Source organism: Elephantulus edwardii, unplaced genomic scaffold (genome assembly GCF_000299155.1).
Source record: "Elephantulus edwardii isolate Elephantulus edwardi_28Jun2011 unplaced genomic scaffold, EleEdw1.0 scaffold00202, whole genome shotgun sequence".
Taxonomy (NCBI): Eukaryota; Metazoa; Chordata; class Mammalia; order Macroscelidea; family Macroscelididae; genus Elephantulus; species Elephantulus edwardii.
In genome coordinates, this window is record NW_006399952.1 from 3882096 (window position 1) to 3902005 (window position 19910).

Sequence of the window (19910 nt, forward strand, 5' to 3'; positions counted from 1 at the left end):
TGTGATGCTGAAGCCTGTGACAGTGATGTGCCAATCATGGTAATGGGTACCCATGGTGGACAGTGTTGGCTGGAGCTTCCCGAATAAATCAAGCCTGGAAGCAGGAGCGGCATCCACTTCCAAAATGGCTTGCCTTCGGAAACTATGTACGAACAGTGCTCAGGCTGTTTGTTCATAGGGTTGCTATGAGTCGTCTACGACTCGACGGCATTAAACAACAACAAAGTGATTTATAGTAGAGTACTTGATTCTGGCTCTACTTTTAAAAATTTCAGTTATGGTTGGTCAGGAAGCATACTTTCTAAAGAGAATACAAAGGTTAGAACTTTCATCCCAAACTAAAAAAAAACAAAAACTGCAGTTAAGTGATTGATCTGTCCTCTACTGGGGGAAAAAGGACTTATGGTCAATTATAAAAGAATAAAAAGTATTCTTTTTTGGTAGATGTGCTAAAATGTATTTGGTTTATACACAGTATTTCCACCTGTTGGTCAATTCATTTGTTAAGCAATCAATAGAATACATTAGTAAAGAAAAATAAATACATTAAAAAAACCTCTAAGTACTAAATTGTTGAGAATTGATAAGGAATATTGCTTGAAGTAAATCATACGTTCTTTTTGACTTATTTGTAACATGGTAGACAGTTTTTAAGTGGTAATTTTGATACTGAGGTTCTGAACACCAAACCAGACCTACTGCTGTTGAGTTGATTCTAATTCATGGCGACCCTCGATTGGGGTCACTCACTCACTTGATGCAAGTTGGGTTGGAACAGGCTCATAACTGACCCTCCTGTGGATTTTTGAGGCTATAAATTTCATGGGAGATTGCTCATCTTTCGTCTAAGAAGTTGGGGTTGGTGGATTTGAACCACTAATCTTCAGATTGACAGTGCAACACTTAAAAACATCACACAGCTAGAGCCCTTTACTATTTTGTCTAGCAATGTTTAAGGAGAGCCCACAGAATTGGATTAATCTGTTTTTTTTTCCTTATTAGGTGGAACGTTTCAGTCAAGAGGTCCAAGTTCCAGAGGCTCGCTGTTTCTATGGCTTTCAAATTCTTATCGAGAATGTTCACTCAGAAATGTACAGTTTGCTAATAGATACTTATATCAGAGATCCCAAAAAAAGGTATTACAGTTGAGATTTTATCTACAAAGAGTTACAGCTTCATTTTATTAAGAGCATAATATTACTCCCAAACCAAAAGTTTAGAATGGATTATTTAGGTATAGGTGGTAAGAAGTCTGCTTTCTATTTTTAAATAACATGTTGCCTTAAAAAAAACAACCCAAAGAACTTTGTATAGAACTAATTAATCTTTAGATAATTGTGTCTCTAAAAAACCCAATAGATTCATTAGTACATTATATTTAGAAATGGGATATTTTAATTTAATCAATTTATTGTTATTATTCTTATGTCATCTAAATCTGAATTTTGCTTTAAGTTTTGTATTTTATAAACATATTAAAAATATGGAGAAACTACAGTTTCATACAGTAGCATACCAAACAGTGACATTATCTATGATTAAACTGAAAATTTAAGTTAAGAAAAACCATGTAAATAACATTACTATTCATTCTTTTGTTTCTTTAGGGAATTTTTATTTAATGCGATTGAAACAATGCCCTATGTTAAGAAAAAGGCAGATTGGGCTTTGAAATGGATAGCAGATAGAGAATCTACTTTTGGTATGTAGCTTTAATTTCTATGTAAACAAATATATCTCTGGTGATACGACACAATAGAGCACACTTAGATTAGCACTTAGACTAGCATACATGGAAGTTGAGATTGAGATCGCAGATAGGAAAACGCAAAGAAGGAGGAACAGCTGTAAGTAGACAATAGTGATTGGAATGTGGAATGTGAGAAGCGTGAATGTAGGAAAATTGGATGTTGTTAAGAAAGAAATAGAATGCATAAATATTGGCATACTAGGTATTGGCAAAGTGAAATGGCTTGGCATGGGACATTTTGAATCAGATGATCATATGAGCTACTATGCCCGGGATGACAAGGTGAGGAAAAAATGGGGTTGGTTTCATAATTAAAAAAGTCATTTCTAGATGCATCATGAAATACAGTGTGGTGAGTGACAGGATAATATCCATAAGCATACAAGGAAGTCCAGTGAATACCACTATCTTTCAAATATATGCACTGACAACTAGAGCCAGAGAGGAGGAAATGGAAGATTTCTACCAACTTTTGTAGTCAGAGATTGATTGAACATGCGATCAGGATGCATTGATAATAATGGGCAACTGGAATGCAAAAGTTGGGAAAAGGGAAGAAGGATCAGTTGGAAAACATGGACTCAGTGACAGAAACGAGGCTGGAGAGAAAATAATAGAATTCTACACATTCAGTGATTGATTGCAAACACCTTTTATAAGAAACAGAAGTGCAGGCTATACACATGGATTTCACCTGTGGTATGCATAGGAATAAAATAGATTACATTTGTGGAAAGAATCGCTGGAGAAGCTCAGTATCAGCAGCTGTGAAAACCAGGCCAGGTGCTGATTGTGGGACAGACCACTCATGTGCAAGTTCAAGCTGAAGAAAATGAAATCCACGGGAACCAAAATTTGGCCCTAAGTCTATCCCACTTGAATTTCGAAACCACCTCAGGAACAGGTTTGAGGCCTTGAGCACAAATGAGTGTAGACCGAATGAGCTGTGGGAGGATATCAAGAATATCTTCCATTAAGAATGTAAAAGATCATTACAGAGGCTGAAGAGGAAGAAAAGACCAAGATGGATGTCAGATTAGACTCTGAATATTGCATTAGAGCACCGAGAAGCCAAAGGTAAATGAAGAAATCAAGACATTAAAGAGCTGAACAGAAAATTTCAAAGGGCAGCTCGGGACGACAAAGCAAGATGCTATAATGAAATATGGAAAGAGCTGGAATCAGAAAATCAAAAGGGCCGAACTTACTCAGCGTTTCTTAAGTTGAAGGAGCTGAAAAACAAATTCAAGCCACATTGGCAGTATTTAAGGATGCTGTGGGTAGAGTGTTAAATGATCCAAGAAGCATTAAAAGAAGATGGAAGGAATATACAGAGTCACTGTACCAGAAGGAATTGGCTGACACAGAAGAAGTTCATAAAATAACGTATGAGTAAGAGCCTGTGGTGATGAAAGAGGAAGTTCATATTGCTCTGAAAGAATTGGAAAAATACAAGGCTCCAGGAGTTGATGGTATACCAGTTGACATATTTCAACAAACAGACGCTGCCTTGGATATGCTCACTAAGTTGTGCCAAGAAATCTGGAGGACAGCCAGCTGACCAACTGACTGGAAGAGATCGATATTTATTCCCATTCCTAAGAAAAGTGACTTGCCAGAGTGCAGAAATTATTGAACAATATTACTAATATCACATTCAAGCAAGATTCTGCTGAAAATGATAAAAAAATGACTGGACCAACACGTCAACAGAGCCTGATGTGCAGGCTGGGTTTAGAAGAGGTCGTGGTACTAGGGATATTCTAACTAATGTTAGATGGATCTTGGTACAAAGTAGAGAGTACCAGAGGAATGTCTGTTTGTGCTTCACTGACTAAGCAAAGGCTTTTGACTGTGTGGATCACAACACGCTGTGTCTGACTCTGAGAAGAATGGGAATCCTAGAGTATTTGATTGTGCTTATGCGAAACCTATACTTGGACCAAGGCAGTCATCAGAACAGAGCAAGGAGACACTGCATGGTTCAAAATCAGGAAGGGTGTCTGCCAGGGATGTATTCTGTCTCCGTACCTTTTCAATCTGTATGCAGAACAGATCATCTGGGATGCTGGGCTGTACGAGGAGGAATGTGGCATCAACAACCTGCGTTATGCAGATGACACAACCCTGCTTGCTGAAACTGAGGAGGACCTGAAGCGCTTGTTGCATATTATCGAGGACTGCAGCCTACAATGTGAATTGAAGCTCAACATCAAGAAAACTAATATTCTCACCACTGGGCCAATTGGCAGCATCAGTATGGGTGGCGAAGAGATTGAGATACTTACCAGTTTTAGTTTACTTGGCTCCACAGTCAACACTCTTGATACCAGCAGCCAGGAAATCAATAGAGGAATTGCAGTGGGAATAGTCAGCTGTCAGGGACCTCACCAGGGTACTGAAGAGCAATGGTGTCAGGCTGGAGATTAAAGTGTGCCTGATCTGGGCTGTAGTCTTCGCAGTTGTGTGCTATGCATTAGAGAGCTGGGCAGTGACTAGGGATGTAGAGAATTGATGCCTTTGAGCTTTGGTGCTGGAGAAGAGTGTTGAATATACCAGAACTGCTAGGAGAACAGACATGTTTGTCCTGGAAAGGGTGAAGATGGGCTGTTCCTTAAAGTTAAGGATTCTGAAGCTTTGTCTGACATATTCTGGGCATGTTGCAAGGAGGGACCAGTCCTTGGAGAGGTTCATCATGGTTGGGAGAGTGGAGGGACAGCACAGGACAGGAAGACCTTCAAAAAGATGGATTGATTCAGTGATTGGGGTAGTGGGAGTAGGTGTGTTGGAGACAATGAGGTTGGCACGGGATAGAGCAGGGTATAGGGCTCTTGTATATAGGTTTGCTATGAGTCATAAGCGACTCGACAGCACATAACAACAGTGCCAATCAAAGTCATAGCATAAACCAGTATCTAAATGTCTGACATGCCCTTTAATGTAGTCATTATCTGTAGTAATTTATTAGAAACTTGTAAAATAATTGAAAGCTATTACCTATTTTTTTATAAGTTGAAAGGTTAAGATGTTAGTGTGTAATTATATATAGGTAAATAAGAGTCACATATAATCAGACAGGAATATTACAGCAATCCACAATTTATACCTGCTTCAGGAATGTTTATTTAGAATTTTAAGAAAATTAAAATATTTAATTTCTAAAAAAAAGGAAATATTAATGCAGTTAAATCAAGGTAGCAAACAGTTTACTGTTAAAGTCTTGTTTTTCCCAGATAAGGTAAAAAAAGGTAAATACCTTTCTAGATAAGATGCATTCTAGTACATTTAAAAAAATTTGTTTTTGTGAAGATTCACAAAATATTTGTTTTCATTCATCTACTCATGCACATTTTCCTTCCTTCCCCTTCCCCAGTTCCATTTGTAATGCTTGTCCTATTTCAGGCTATTTGTGATATTATACACATAATTTCTAATTATCCATTCTCCTTCCTTTTACCTATTCCAGTGCAGTATTCATTACTGTAGTAATTTTTAAAAGAAAATAATGAATATTGTATCTTCTACTTAATAGTTTCTCCATATGTATTTATTAAATTTAATTAAAATACCTAGATACCTAATTTGATCAACTCTTTATTGCCCCACAAAACCTAGAGGCTTTGTGGGTTAAACATCAGGCTACTAAACAGAATATTGGTGATTTGAAGTCATCAGTCTGCTCTATGGGACAAAGCTGTGGTGGCCTGCTTTGTAAAGATTTATTGCCTTAGAAAGCCATGGGCCAGTTCTACTCTGTCCTGTAGGGTCATTTTGAGTTGAAATCAGTTTGACAGTAATGCATGAGATCCTTCTCCCATTGCTTTATATTACATGGTGGTCTTTATGTGATTTTATTATATGGGGAAGAACTTACAAAATTTCTGGTTTTAGGACTTTTTTGCACCCTAAAACATTATTTAGGACTTATTTATGTGGATTTTATCTGCATTTATAGAAATTAAAACTAGGAGATTTAAAAATATTTATTAGTCCATTTAAAAATAATAATTCACCGTTATTTTAGTACAGTTTTTTGCTTCTTGCCTTTCCATCCACCCATCTTAATGTGTCTTTTATCTAGTTACTAATATTCCCTTCCTTCCACCTTCACTCCCATTCCTGGTAATTATCAAAGGAATGTTTCTTTCTCTGCTTATAGCTAACTTTTTTTCCCCAAAAGACTTTTCCCAAAAATAGTGCCAAGGAGAGAGATGATGTGGTTTTAAATTTCGGCAGATCTTTTTAATGCCTGACATTATAGAAGATAGCTGGATATTCTGATCTGTGTCTGTGTTCAATTTGTAATTTGTTGAAGTATATTGTTTTGGTTGAAGTATTTGAATAGAATTTAGCTTCAGATATGAGGTTGGAAAACTCGTAAATCAGACCTACTGCCACTTAGTTGGTTTTTACTCCTAATAGTTCTCCATAAGGTCTCCAAGGCTGTAAATCTTTTTTGGGAGGACACTGCCCATCTTTCTCCCAAGAAGCTGCTGGAGGATTTGAACCACTGGTGACGTGTGATCTAGGTCAGAAACAAAGCTCACTACAGAATTTACCACCTGAGCTCCTTGTAGTTAGAAAAAGGAGTATTAGTTTTTTTCAGATTATTGAGTATATGTCACATAACATCTGAGAAAACAACACTCATGAAAGATGGTTTTGAAAAAGACAAATGGTGCCTTAGTCCTTTGAAAAGTAATTTTATCTTCCCAGACTTGAAAGTTTCTCAGGAACCCGCAGGAGTCCTGGGACCACTCTTTGTAAGGTATCATAAGTGTATAGTATGTCAGGGAAGAAACGTGTGTTTGTGAAAAACGAAAAGAAAACCCTTAAGAATCTTGATCATCAGCCAAGTCATTTAGGAGGCCAGCTGCTAACTAGTTAACTGGTAGTTCAAATCCATTACCTGCCTGAAGGAGAAAGATGTGCTTTTGTAAAGATTTATACCCTCTGAGACCCTGCTGTTTCCTCTATGGTTGCTGTGAGCCAGAAGCAACTTCACAGCAGTGGGTTTTTACAGGGTGGGTGGGTGTAGGACTGAAGGGTCTGCATTTTACTCCTAGTTAATTCTCTCACGGGCTGTTGGGAAAGCATGCTTTGCGAAAATCATAAGATGAAAAGGCAGGGATATAGCAAAGTGTTTAGTATGTCCTATGTGTGTATTAGGGAGCTCTTGTGACGCAGTGGTAAAAAGCTGTGGCTCCGATCCATCAGATGTTCCACAGGTGAAAGATAAGCAGTCGTCTCCCCTGCTGTTGACTGACTCTGAAAGCCCACTGAAGAGTCAGCTGCAGCTTGATGATACATGACAACAACAATTACAACATACGTAAAAGTATAGATTGGTACTGAAGGAAAGCAAAACTTAGAGAAGTCAGTTAATTCATACAATAACCAAAAAAAGACATTTTAGAAATAGTGAAACAGAGGAGGACGGAAGTCACCATGAGACTATATCGGGGACTCCCGGTCGGTTCTCTATAAGGCTAAATCTCAGGGAACATCCTTTAGGGCTCTGCTTTATGTCATCAACAGAGCGACATCTCTTGTTATAGTGGTAGTGCCGTAAGTAGTGATTAGAGAATACTTACTGGTGGCTTGCTTTTTTTTGGAGAGTGGAACTGAAGACTCATTCACTGCTGTTGAGTCAGAACCACTAACTCATAGCTGACCCTTCAGCAGGTGTTTGGAGGTTGTAAATTGCACAGGAGGAGATTGCCCATCTTTCTCCCATGGATCTGCTGGTAGGTTCAAACCACTGGAGAGGCGCTGCTTCTTTGCAGACTAGGGCGCTGCCAGAGCTCCTTGATGCTAAAGACAGTAACAGGAAATACTATTTTGCTTAGTCACACACCTGTACTTCCCTTGAACCAGCTGGTGATTGCAATTTGCTGAAGTAAATATGCCACCTGCGACTTCAGCCTCTTGAGATTGATAAAGGCAGTTATTTCTACTTTCTGTTCTTCAATATACAGTCAGATGTGTGTCCTTATACACTTAGACATTGGGCACACAAGTAAATCACATATCTTATTGTGTATCCTTTTCCAGATACCCTGGCCTACAGTAGCAGCAGCTCAGTGTCTCACAACAAGCTTAGAAGTGGACATGCCTTTCTGCTGTAATAGATCAAAGGAAGCAAATTCCTTCCTTTGAAGAACTTTGGTCATTGCACTCATAATTTGTTTTTCTAAGATTGCAAGTTACAAGAAGTTCAGAGTTAATAGTGTCTTACATGTTTGATTTGCTGTAGAACTCTGTAATTTCTGAAATCAGCATTCCCTCCTTTACTCAGTCTTCTCTACTTCTCTGTGGCCTTGGACTTGGGGTTCACTGGAAGGTCTCCCAGAGACTCAGAACCATGAGGGGAATGACTGTCACCACTATAGGTGATGCAGGCCCATGTTGCAGAGACTGGTGAGTGATGTAGACTGTCATTTGCAGTGTAGCTGGAAAACTGGTGTCTGAAAAGGAGAGCTAGCACTGAGGTTTTGTGAGCTTATATAAGCCTCTAGTAGGGTGGGGCTTGTATCCCACTCTAATCCTCTCTCTGTATTACAATAAATGCTTCAGCACAAAATAAACAGTAAATCTATGGCTAGGAAAGACAGTTTGAGTGATAAACCTTTGACACCACAGTCATGATGCTCAGTTATCATTTTGTGTCTCGGAAAAACCATTGTGGTATTGTAAAATAGATGTTCAATTTGAAAATTTCTCTATTATGTGGTATTTCATAAGTTGAAATGAATTTTTTGTCTGTCAGGGGAAAGGTTGGTAGCCTTTGCGGCTGTAGAAGGAATTTTCTTCTCTGGATCTTTTGCTGCGATTTTCTGGCTGAAGAAGAGAGGCCTTATGCCTGGACTCACTTTTTCCAATGAACTCATCAGCAGAGATGAAGTAAGGAATGAAATGTTCTCCCAGCTATTTTGTTTTCATATTTGGGGATTGTTTCTTTTTCTTTCCCACATATCCTATTAATGAAAAGAAAGCAATAATTTATTCCTTTCTTGGCTTTTAAGACACTGTATCTTCCTCTTTGCTTACGTTTCATTCTTCGTTTCCTGCATTTATCCTTAAATATCACTGTACTCTTTTTTTTTTAATAATTTTTTATTTTATTTTTTTTTTACAGAGGTTTTGGATTTCCATTCATTCATTGCCGCAATTTTCTCCCTTCCCACCCCTCCCCACCAGCTCGCTTCCCCCTCCGAAGAAAGAAAAAAAAAAGAAAAAAAATTATTTCATTAGTATACAATTCCCACATCCCTTCCCCCCACCCCCCACCCCGAGTACACTTCTCTATGCAACCTTGATTCTGGATTCCTGTGCTAACCATAATACTCATCATATATCACTTCTAATCTGTTCTTTCCCTTATCTGTTTCAATACAATATACATAATTTATCCAGTTTTTTCTGTCATACCCCCACCCTGATGTCAGACCCATTCCACAACAGTGGCACCATGCAGTATTTGTCCCTTTGTGACTGAGATATTTCACTCAGCATAAAATATCACTGTACTCTTGATTCGGACTGTGGCTTCTTTCCTTTGTGGTACATAACTTCCTGGCTGATATCATTTATTTCCATGGAATTCACTACCATGTAAGTGTTCATAATTACCAAAACATTGCCTTTTGCTCAGATAATCTTTCTGAGCTACAAACTTACATTTTCAGATACACTTTATGAAGTTATTTCCTGGATATCTCCATAGATATGAAATCTAGTATTTCTCCAAAAATTTATTCTTCTTTTCATTTTTTCTGTTTCCAGATTTGAAATCTAGGAGTCACTTGAGATTGCATCTCTTGTTTTTCCAGCCTTATGTTATTAGTAATTAAATCTCATTTCTGTACTTTCTTGACAATTTACTCATTCTCATGACTTCCTTAGTTCATACTTTTTATTCCTTATGCTCTATGGTTGGTTTCTATACCTAAGACCACCAGCTCATCTTTTATACTGCTTTTTTGTTTTATTAATTTTCATAAACATTTGCAGAGATTTGGGATTGCCATTCATTCATTGCTGCACTTTTCTCCCTGCCCACCCCTCCCCATCAGTTTGCTCCTTTCTTTGAAAAGAAAAAGAAAAAAAATTCCTTCATTGGTATACAATTCCCCCATCCCTTCCCCTGACCCCCGTACCAAGTACACTTCTCCATGCAACCTTAATTCTGGATTCCTGTGTTAACCATAATACTCAATCATATATTGCCTCTAATCTGTTCTTTCCGTCATCTGTTTCAATACAGTTTACACAATTTATCCAGTTTTTTCTCAGTCTTACCCCAACCCTGATTTCAGACCTATTCTACGACAGTGGCATCATAATACTGCTTTTTTTTTAATCTTTCTGAAGTTTTAAATGAAAAACTCTTGTTTTGAGGATCAAGAACAAGCTCTTCAGTTGGCAAAAGAGTCCTGCATGACCTTGCCTGATCTGCCTCTCCTGCAGCTACCTGCCTGCTCAGAATCCTTCTGTTCTGTGCTGTGTTGCTATGATTCATATTGTTCCCTCTGCCTGTGATACCCTGGCCACTTATGTACCACTTTGTTTTCACCCTTTGATTTCCTTCCCATAATGCTTTGAGCAGAATATTGAATGATCCAGGAAGCATTAAAGAAGATGGGAAAAAAAATAAGATGGAAAGAATATACAGAGTTTACAGAGTCATTGTACTAAAAGGAATTGGTGGACACAGAAGAATTTCATGAAACATAGAATGAATAAGAGTCTGTGGTGATGAAGGACGAAGTTCAAGCAGCTACGAAAGAATTGGCAAAAAATATAGCCCCAGGAATTGATGACATACTGTTGACATATTTCAACCAACAGACACTGCCCTGGATGTGCTCACCAAGTTGTGTCAAGAAATCTGGAGGACAACAGCCTGGCCAACTGACTGGAAGAGATCTATATTTGTTCCATTCCAAAGAAAGGTTATCTGACAGAGTGTAGAAATTATTGAATCACTGTATCACTGATATCACATGTAAACAAGATTCTGCTGAAGATTATACAAAAAAAAAAAAAAGACTGGGACAGCACATCAGTAGAGAATTTCCTGAAGTGCAGGCTGAGTTGAGAAGAGGCCTTGGTACTAGGGATATTATAGCTTATGTCAGGTGGATCTTGACTGAAAGCAGAGAGTACCAGAGGAATGTTTATCTGTGTTTCATTTGTCTGTGTAGATAACAATAAACTCTGGTTGACCCTAAGAAGAATGGGAATCCCGGGACACTTGATCGTGCTTATGTGAAACCTGTACTTGGACCAGGAGGCAGTCGTCAGAATAGAGCAAGGGAACAGTGCGTGGTTCAAAATTGAGAAGGGTGTGCACCAAGGATGTGTCCTATCTCCATCTTTTCAATCTATCTGCAGAACAGATGATCTGGGAGGCTGGGCTCTGTGAGGAGAAATGTGGGGTCAAGCTTGGAGGTAGACTCCTCAATAATCTGCATTATGCAGATTACACAACCCAGCTTGCTGAAACTGAGGAGGACCTGAAGCACTTGCTGCAGAAGGCCGTGGACTGCAGCCTTCAACATGGATTGAGACTCAATATCAAGAAAACAAAGATTCTCACCACTGGGCCAATTGGCAGCATCATGATGGATGGTGAAGAGGTTGAGGTTGTTAACAGGTTTAGTTTGCTTGACTCCACAGTCAACACTCTTGGCACCAGCAGCCAGGAGATTTAAAGATGAATTGCATTGGTAAAGTTCTGACAGAGACCTTTCCAAAGTACTATAAAGCAATGATGTCAGTCTAGAGACAAAGGTGTGCCTGATAAAGGCCATTGTCTTTGCAATTAGTTGCTATGAATCAGAAAGCTGGACAGTGACTAAGGGTGATAAAAGGCAAATTGATGCCTTTGAGCTGTGGTGCTGGAGAAGAGTATTGAATATACCATCACTGCTAGAAAAACAAACAAGTTTGTTCTGGAGATGGTGAAGCTGGGCTGCTCCTTCTAGGCAAGGATTCTGAGGCTTCATCTGACATACTTTGGACATGTTGCAAGATGGGAGCAGTCCTTGGAGAGGAATGTCATGGTTGGGAGGGTGGAAGGACAGTGCAAGAGAGGAAGACCCTCTATGACGTGGATTGATTCAGTGATTGGGATAATGGGGGTAGGTGTATTGGAGACAGTAAGATTGGCATGGTATAGAGCAGGGTTTAGGGCTATTGTGCATAGGGTCGTTATGAGTCACTGGTGACTCAACGGCACATAACAACAACAGCAACAACAACATCCTTTTGAAATGTGAACCTATTTGTATTTTAGTCTTCAACATAATATTGCACTTACCTCTCCTCCCTGAATACAGATTAGCTGCTATCAAGTCAGTAGTGACCCCATACCTGATTCAGCACCATTTCCGTGAACTGCTAGAAACCATTTTTGTTATGGCATTTTAATTGATTCATCTGCTAAATACTTGTTAGTGTCATAGCAACACACAGACCTTCATTAATTGCTAGGAGCTGAACCTGACTCTCCTACATGGTAGTGGAGCACTCTGCTGCTGAACCATTTCTACTTTCCGTGAATGCAGGGACATTGTCTTACTTATTTTTCTTATGGTTCTTGTGTATTCTACATTGTGCAGAGAGAGAGAGTTTTCATCAGGTCAGAGATACTTAGTCTGTATTAAAGAGTTACTAGAAATTGATTAGAAGATCTCAGTATTTACATTAAATCTAACGTGAGAGTCAGAAAATCAGGCGTGAGACTTGCTTAATTGGTTCTTGCTTCACCCTCATTACAGTTAAGAGGTAGTTACTGTCTTAACCTTTACAATTCCAATTCTGTGTCCTAACCTTTGAATGTGTGTAATTGGAAAAGCTAGTCTTTTATATCAAGCTGAGTAAATAAACAGGCATTTTAAACTAATAATTCTTCACCTAAGCCAGAAATTGTGGCTCCTACAACTTCTTTGTTTTTCCAGCAGTTAAGCTTTGACAATAAGATTGAATTGTCTTTTCAGCAAAATCATAAGTTTCTAGGTCAGAGACCGTTTGATTCAAATGGACTTTTAATTTAATCCTCGAGTCACCCTGTTTCAGTCATGCCAGTAGCTCAAATTTTAGAGTTCATATACAACCTTAACAGTTTTGTTAAGATGCAGTGACACAGTATACAGTGTCATATACTTTTACTTAAAATGTAAAATATGCTGTGCCACAGGGCATACCTCTCCTCTCTGGTGGTTGGAAGCCACCTATGACTGAGGAAGAAAGATGAGCATTTTCCTCCAGTGTTGCTTGCAGCCTTGCAAATCCAAAGGCAGGCCAGCTATCTGCCAGTTCTGATTCCATGGCAGTGACTTTTAGATATGTTCATTGTGTCAGAGTGTCAGTCTTGGCGATTTTTTGGTAAACGTCATCTTTCTGTCTCTGTCCCTTTCTCTTTGTTTTCAATATTTGAAAATTTTCTTCTGTTGTTATTTTGCCTAGTAGCTTTCTACCATCTGTGCTGTGTTTTAGAATCCTGATTATTGTAGATTACATCTTCTTTCTCTGCTCTACAAATCTGTCCAAGATTCTATGACTTTTATTTGCATATCACTAATCTCAGGGTATTTACCAAAGTTGTTTTTTCCCAGTTACCTGTGGTTCAATTTCTTCTCTTTGTATAGCTTCAAATGTGTTCTTAATTCTTGGTTTCACTTAGCTGAATTCATTTTTATCTTGAACTGTTCTTATTTAACATATTTGCTCTCTTGAAATATCTGAGAATATTTCACTTGTCCTTTAAATGTTTCTTACTGTTTTTTTTCAGTCACTATTTAATAATTTTTTACATTTAAAAATTGAATTTTCCTTTTAAAATTAATTTTTTAGTTGAAAGCTTATAAATCATGTTATTTTTCAATCATTTGTACATATTTTATAGCATTATAATTTATTCATGTAATTAATTAAATGTCTCATCAACCTCTTAGTATATATTGCCTTTCCCCTCATCTAACTTATCTTTTATCTCTGTTTAATTTTTCTTTTTATTTTGCAAAACCTTTTTTCTGGTTGCAGACATCGTTTGTCTATTACTGAATTATGCTTAAATGATAATTAGATTTGTTGACATGAAAAATATTTTGTTACAGATTATTTTATTTGTATTTTGATAAGATCTGAAGGAAAAACATTGTTTAAAAAATTCCTCTTTTTCAGAAGTTCTGTGTTGCCTTACCTAAACTTCATGTGCTCTCTGACAACTCGTTGTGCAAATAGCTGATGGAACATAATTTGACAATGTTTTTTTTCCTCTCATTCTAGGGGCTTCATTGTGATTTTGCTTGTCTGATGTTTCAGTACTTAGTAAATAAGCCTTCAGAAAAAAGGGTCACAGATATTATTGTTAATGCTGTCAAAATTGAGCAGGTAAGGGGAAGCTCAAGCCATTAGTACATCTCTTTTTAAAAAAAATATATGCTACTGTTTTTATGTTCTGGAGTTTGGGTGGCTTAGTGATAAGGAATTGCAGTGCCACCCCAAAGGCACACAGTTCAAATCCACCAATTGCTTTATGAAGTAAAGCTGGGCAGTCTCCTATGATGTGATTTATAGCCTCTGGACAACCCACTGGAAAGTCCGCTATGAGTTAATTCTGACTCAACAGCACATAACAACAGCAACAACAATAACATTATATTGGCCTGGCTCATATGAGATTTTTTTTGAGGCATGTTGTCAAGAGAGAGCTCTGGTGGTCTAGTGGTAACAAACAGTGCTACAGTCCTGAAGGCATGTGATTCAAATCCATCAGATGCTTTGCTGGAGAAACATGGGAGGGGCCAGTCCATAGAGAATCATCTCTTTTTTCCTGCTGAGAAAAACTATTATTTTAGCCTGTAAATGTGCTACTTGCTTGTTAGGTGCTGTTATATAGAATATGACTCATGGTTACCCTGTGAATAGTAAATGTGAACCCTTTTCTATCCTATGCCATCCTCACAATCTGACACACTCGAGCCCATTGCTACAGTCACTGTGTCAATCCATCTTATCAGGGGTTTTCCTTTCTTATGCTAACCACCCACTTTTTAAGCGTAATGCCCCTTTCCAAGGAATAGCCTTTCTTAGCAACATTCCCAAAATATGAGGGTGTCTTTTTTTTTTTTTTTTGGTAATCTTTGCCTCCAAAGAGCATTCTGACGGCGCCTTCTCCAAGACATTTCTGTTCTTCTGGCAGTCCATGGGATATTCATTTCTCTTCTCCCAACACAACAACTCAAATGCCTCAGTTCTTCTTTCATCCTAATTCATTGTCCAGCTCTCAGAGGCACAGCAAGTACAGCCATACAGTATATCTGTTGCTCTCCTGACTGCTGGTACCAAGGATCTTGATTGTGGAACCCATAAGATGAAATCATTGACAATTTCGGACTTCTCTCCATCTGTCGTGTTGTTGCTTATTGGTCCAGTAGTGAGAATTTTGTCTATTTCTTATTTTCCTTCAGATTAGTGTAACTTTTTGAGAGTGGAAAGTAATGTAAATAGAAATATCACGAATATTTAAAAAACACGTTTCATGTTGAAAAAATCACTACTAGTTTATTTTCCGTGAATAAGTTCAGTGTCTTAGAAATGGATACCATTGGGAAGAAATGGTCCTGCTGAGAATTCCAGAACTCTTGGTCATGCAAATGTTACACCTGTTCATGGATCAAGAAGCTGTTGTCTAATGGAACAAGGGAACACTGACGGCATGGTTTAAAATCAGAAAAGTTATGCATCAGGGATGTATCATATTTCTATATTCAGTCTGTATACTGAGTAAGTGTTTTGGGAAGCTAGACTACATTATCAGGAATGTGGCATCAGGATTGGAGAAGAACTCATCAAAAATTTACATTATACAGATGACATTATCTTGCTTACAGAAAGAGAAGAAGATTTAAAGCAGTTACTAAAGATGATCAAAGAATACATACTTCAGTATGAACTACAGCTCAACATCAAGAAAGCATCTTATCTTCCTCACTACTGGTCTAATAGTAATATCATCATAGATGGAGAAAAGGTTGAAGTTGTCAACCATTTCATTTTACTTGGTCTACAACCAACATCCATGTGGTAGCAGCAGTCAAGGAATCAAAAGGCATATTACATTGAGAAAAATCTGCTGTCAAGGACCTCTTTGAAGGGCTAATGAGCAAAGATGTAAGTTAAAGGCTAATTGTGGTTTTGGCGAAGGGTAGTGAATATGCCACGGATTGTCAAAAGAACAAACAAATCTGTCCTGGAGGAAGTGCATCCAGGGTGCTAGTTAGAGGCAAGATTGCAGAAACTTCATCCACATACTTTGGTCATGTTGTCAGTCCTAGGGAGAAGTCCTAGGGAGAAGTAGAAGAGAGACCTTCAGTGAAAGAGAGGAAGTCCATCAGTGAGATGGATTGGACTCAGAAGGGCAACAGTGAGCTCTAGCATGGTGGCGTTTGTGAGGATGGTGCAGGATAGGGCACGCTTCCAGTCTGTTGAGCATGGGCTTCCTCTGAGTGATAGTTGGCTCAGCGGCACCTAATACAAGCACAACTATAATAAAGCTAAAGCTCTCCTTTTGGAAAATGCCCACTTACTTACTGCCCTGTCTTCATATTTTCTATTCTGTTTGTTTATATTCCAGGAATTTTTGACAGAAGCCTTGCCAGTTGGTCTCATTGGAATGAATTGTGTTTTGATGAAACAATACATTGAGTTTGTAGCTGACAGATTACTTGTGGAACTTGGATTCTCAAAGGTAATAGGTTGAAAATACATCACTGCTAACTAAAATAAGGCCTCCAAAGTGTTATCACCCAAAGCATTTGAGGCATACTATTTTAATTTTAAAACGTCCATGGCACATAATAACATTCCAGAGAGGTACCCAATTCTTAGAAGAATCCAGTATTTAAGACCAAAAGGACAGTATTTGCCCTAAAGTTCAGAAGGCTGGAAAAGAGAGGATAGATTGTTGAGTAGAAATAAGAATTACTGAAAGTGAGAAGTATACAGTTAAAAATGATAGTTATTGATACCATAAAACAAGGTATCCATGAATGGTTGACAGAAAACCAAGCTGCTTTGTAAACTTTCACTCAAATATCAAGAAAAATTGTTGTATTTTTTTGTTTAAAAGAAATGCAGTAACAAAACGTAAAATGTCTGACAGGTTTTGTTAATTGGCTTTGCAAAATCCTTTGAAAAGTAAAATGAAATTTAATGGAAGCAGAGAGCTAGTAAATTCTTGGATCAGTTGGCACAATAAATTACATTGCAATAGCTATAGTTGCCTATTTAATAAGAGTGAGCGTCCTGATAGCACAGTGTTTAAATGTGCAGCTGCTAACTGAGAAGTTGGCAGTTAAAACCCACTAGCAGCTCCTATGGAGACGTTGTGGCAGCCCACTTCTGTAAGGATTACAGTAGGAAATCACGTGGAGCAGCTTTACTTGGTCCTGTAGAGTTGCTTTAGTTGATAGCAATGGATTTTTGGTTATTTAATAACATTTTCTTGAGGTATTTAGATTTAGCTTGCATGTGTTTTTACTATCTTGTGTATCCTCATCTGTCTATACTGCAATTCTTGAAAGAACATTTAAATGTTGTTGTTATGTACCATTGAGTCGGAACCTTGAGGAGGAACTGACTCATAGCTGACCCTCAACTGTGAAGTTTTGGTTTGACAGCACAACTCCTTACCACTAAGCTACCAGAACTCTAACTTTTAACAACAGAGCAGCTGGTGGATTTGAACTATGTTCCTTTGGATTGGCAGTGAAACTTCTTACCACTAAACTACCAGAGCTCCCTATTTGTTTTAATAGGAAATAGTTCTTAGGAACATAATAGCTGTCATATTTTTTACTTCTTAGACTGAATTATCTTTATTTCTGTAATTTTGTTTATCAGAAGTAATATACTTCCATTTCATAAAGAAGTATGATTTTCACCGAATTAAAAGCTAGAGCCTACAACCAGAATACCTGGGTCTGAATCCTGGTTCTGTTACTAGCTGTGTGACCCTGGGCATAACAAATTGATGTTTTCCCATCTGTAATAATACTTACTACAAATGAATGTGCCACTATTAAAATAGTGCCAGGCATATAGTAAATGTACACTACATGGCCACTTTGCACTTAGTGTAAGTGAAGTATTTATTATGTGTTGTGCCATGTTGTTGTTACATGCCATTGAGTCTCTTGTGACACATAGCGACCCTATGTACAATAGCTCTCTATCCTGTGTCAAACTTATTGTCTCTTTCACACCTACCCCCATTATCACAGTCACTGAGTCAATCCATCTCATCAAGGGGTTTTCTCTTTCTTAACAAGTAAGTATTAAGTTTAAATAATATTTTTGAGCAACCTTATGATATCCATGTTGCTAGGATAATTATTGGGAGCTCTGGTGGCCTACTGGCAAGAAGCTGCGCTGTAGTTTCAAAGGCACACGGTTCTGGGCCACCAGGTGCTCCACAGAAGAAAGATGAACAATCTCCTCCCATGTGATTAACTGCCTCTGAAAACCCTCCAGAGGGTCAGCTATGGATTGGTTCCAACTTGATGGTACACGACAACTACTATTACTGATAGATTTATTAGAAAGTTACATTTCCAAAGGGACGAACTTTCTTCCTTGAAAGGAGATAAGGAGAAAAGGCCAATTTCTTTTTGTGACTAAATGTTATTCCATTGTATGGCCATATGACATTGTGTTTATTCATCATCAATTTATGGAACTATGGATTGTTTCTAGGACATTATATTTCTCTTGTATATTTATACCTAGGAGTAAAATTTCTTAGTCATATTGTAACTATGCATTTAATATTTTGAGGAACTGTAAAACTTTTCTAAAGCAGATACACTATTTTAAATTCCTACCACCTGTGTATAAGGATTCCATTTTCTCCTCATTTTTATAGCACCTCTTACCTGCCTTTTTTTATTATAGCCATCAGTGGGTTTGAAGTATTGTCTCATGGTGGTCTTGATCTGCATTTCTTTAATGACCACTAAATATCTTGAACATATTTTCATGTACTTATTGGTCATTTGCTATTTTTATTTTGAAGAAATACCTATTTGTATCCTTCAGCCATTTTTAGTTGAATTCTTTGAATATTGTTTTTAGGTATGTATAGATATAATTTTTATTAAGCCTATAAAATTCTGATGTATCATTAGGCAATATATAAAGAAGTGAGATTAATTAATTTTATTTTATTATAGTTTTGGTTGTGTATTATTGAATCTGATCTGACCTGCCCAGGAGGAGATTGCCCCTCCTACAGCAGAGCATCTGGTTGATTTGAGCTACATGCCTTTGGGTTTGCAGCACAACTTCTTGCCACCAGAGCTCCCTGAGATTAATTTTAAATCATCATATCAGAGTACTTACCTTGCACCAAAAGTACACATGTAGAAATGTGTATTCTTACACCAATATTATTACCTTTGGAGATACAGAACAACGTTGTTCCAACCTTGTCCAAGACCTTGTCATCCCTTCTACTTAATGACTGCTTTGGTGTAGGTTTTACTATATTGTTGAATATATTCTTATCTTGGTGTTCATGCTTCCTACTGGGATAATCCTCACTTTAGAAATTGTTTTCATGCCATCTCATGAGTCACTAAAAAAATCCTATAGGATCATACAAGTTGTATCTCCAAATCTGCTTCTCTAATTCCAAAGCAGTAATAAAGCTTCCTATCAGAATATGTTCCACTTTTTTATTAGAAACATGTTGTCTCTATGGATATCATTTACTCTGTCTTTCATGATTATGTTTTTATGATGTCATTTTATTGATTATTTGTTCCTTTATGGACGAAGACACATATTTAGTACCATAGTATATTAGGTATATTAGTAGTTTGGCATTTTGTAGTATTTTACACACACACACACACACACACACACCTCCATACCCATCTCCACACCCTAGTCCTCATTAGTCAACATTTAATATTTAGAACAGTAGTGAAAAAAAAAGTAAAAAAATTATCTCCTATACAATGAAAAATGTCAGCAGTCGGCATTTTTGGAATCACAGAAAGCTTAAGATACAAGCTGTCAGATCATGGGTTGGACAATGGAAGATATTTTCTGAAGGAACTTGGCAGATGGGAAGGGTTATCCTGGTTGA

General features: G+C 37.7%; 1 protein-coding gene across 2 annotated transcripts in view; it reads left to right on the top strand.

The window, feature by feature from the left end:
• The window catches only part of RRM2B (ribonucleotide reductase M2 B (TP53 inducible)), a 40571-nt gene that overhangs the window by 16535 nt on the left and 4126 nt on the right, over positions 1 to 19910 (top strand). For both annotated transcript variants that reach the window (XM_006897159.1, XM_006897160.1), the window contains 5 exons: positions 1003 to 1136; positions 1608 to 1702; positions 8520 to 8653; positions 14045 to 14149; positions 16395 to 16508. In XM_006897159.1, coding sequence (XP_006897221.1) covers positions 1003 to 1136; positions 1608 to 1702; positions 8520 to 8653; positions 14045 to 14149; positions 16395 to 16508 — 582 coding nt within the window. The remainder of the gene's footprint in view (positions 1 to 1002; positions 1137 to 1607; positions 1703 to 8519; positions 8654 to 14044; positions 14150 to 16394; positions 16509 to 19910) is intronic.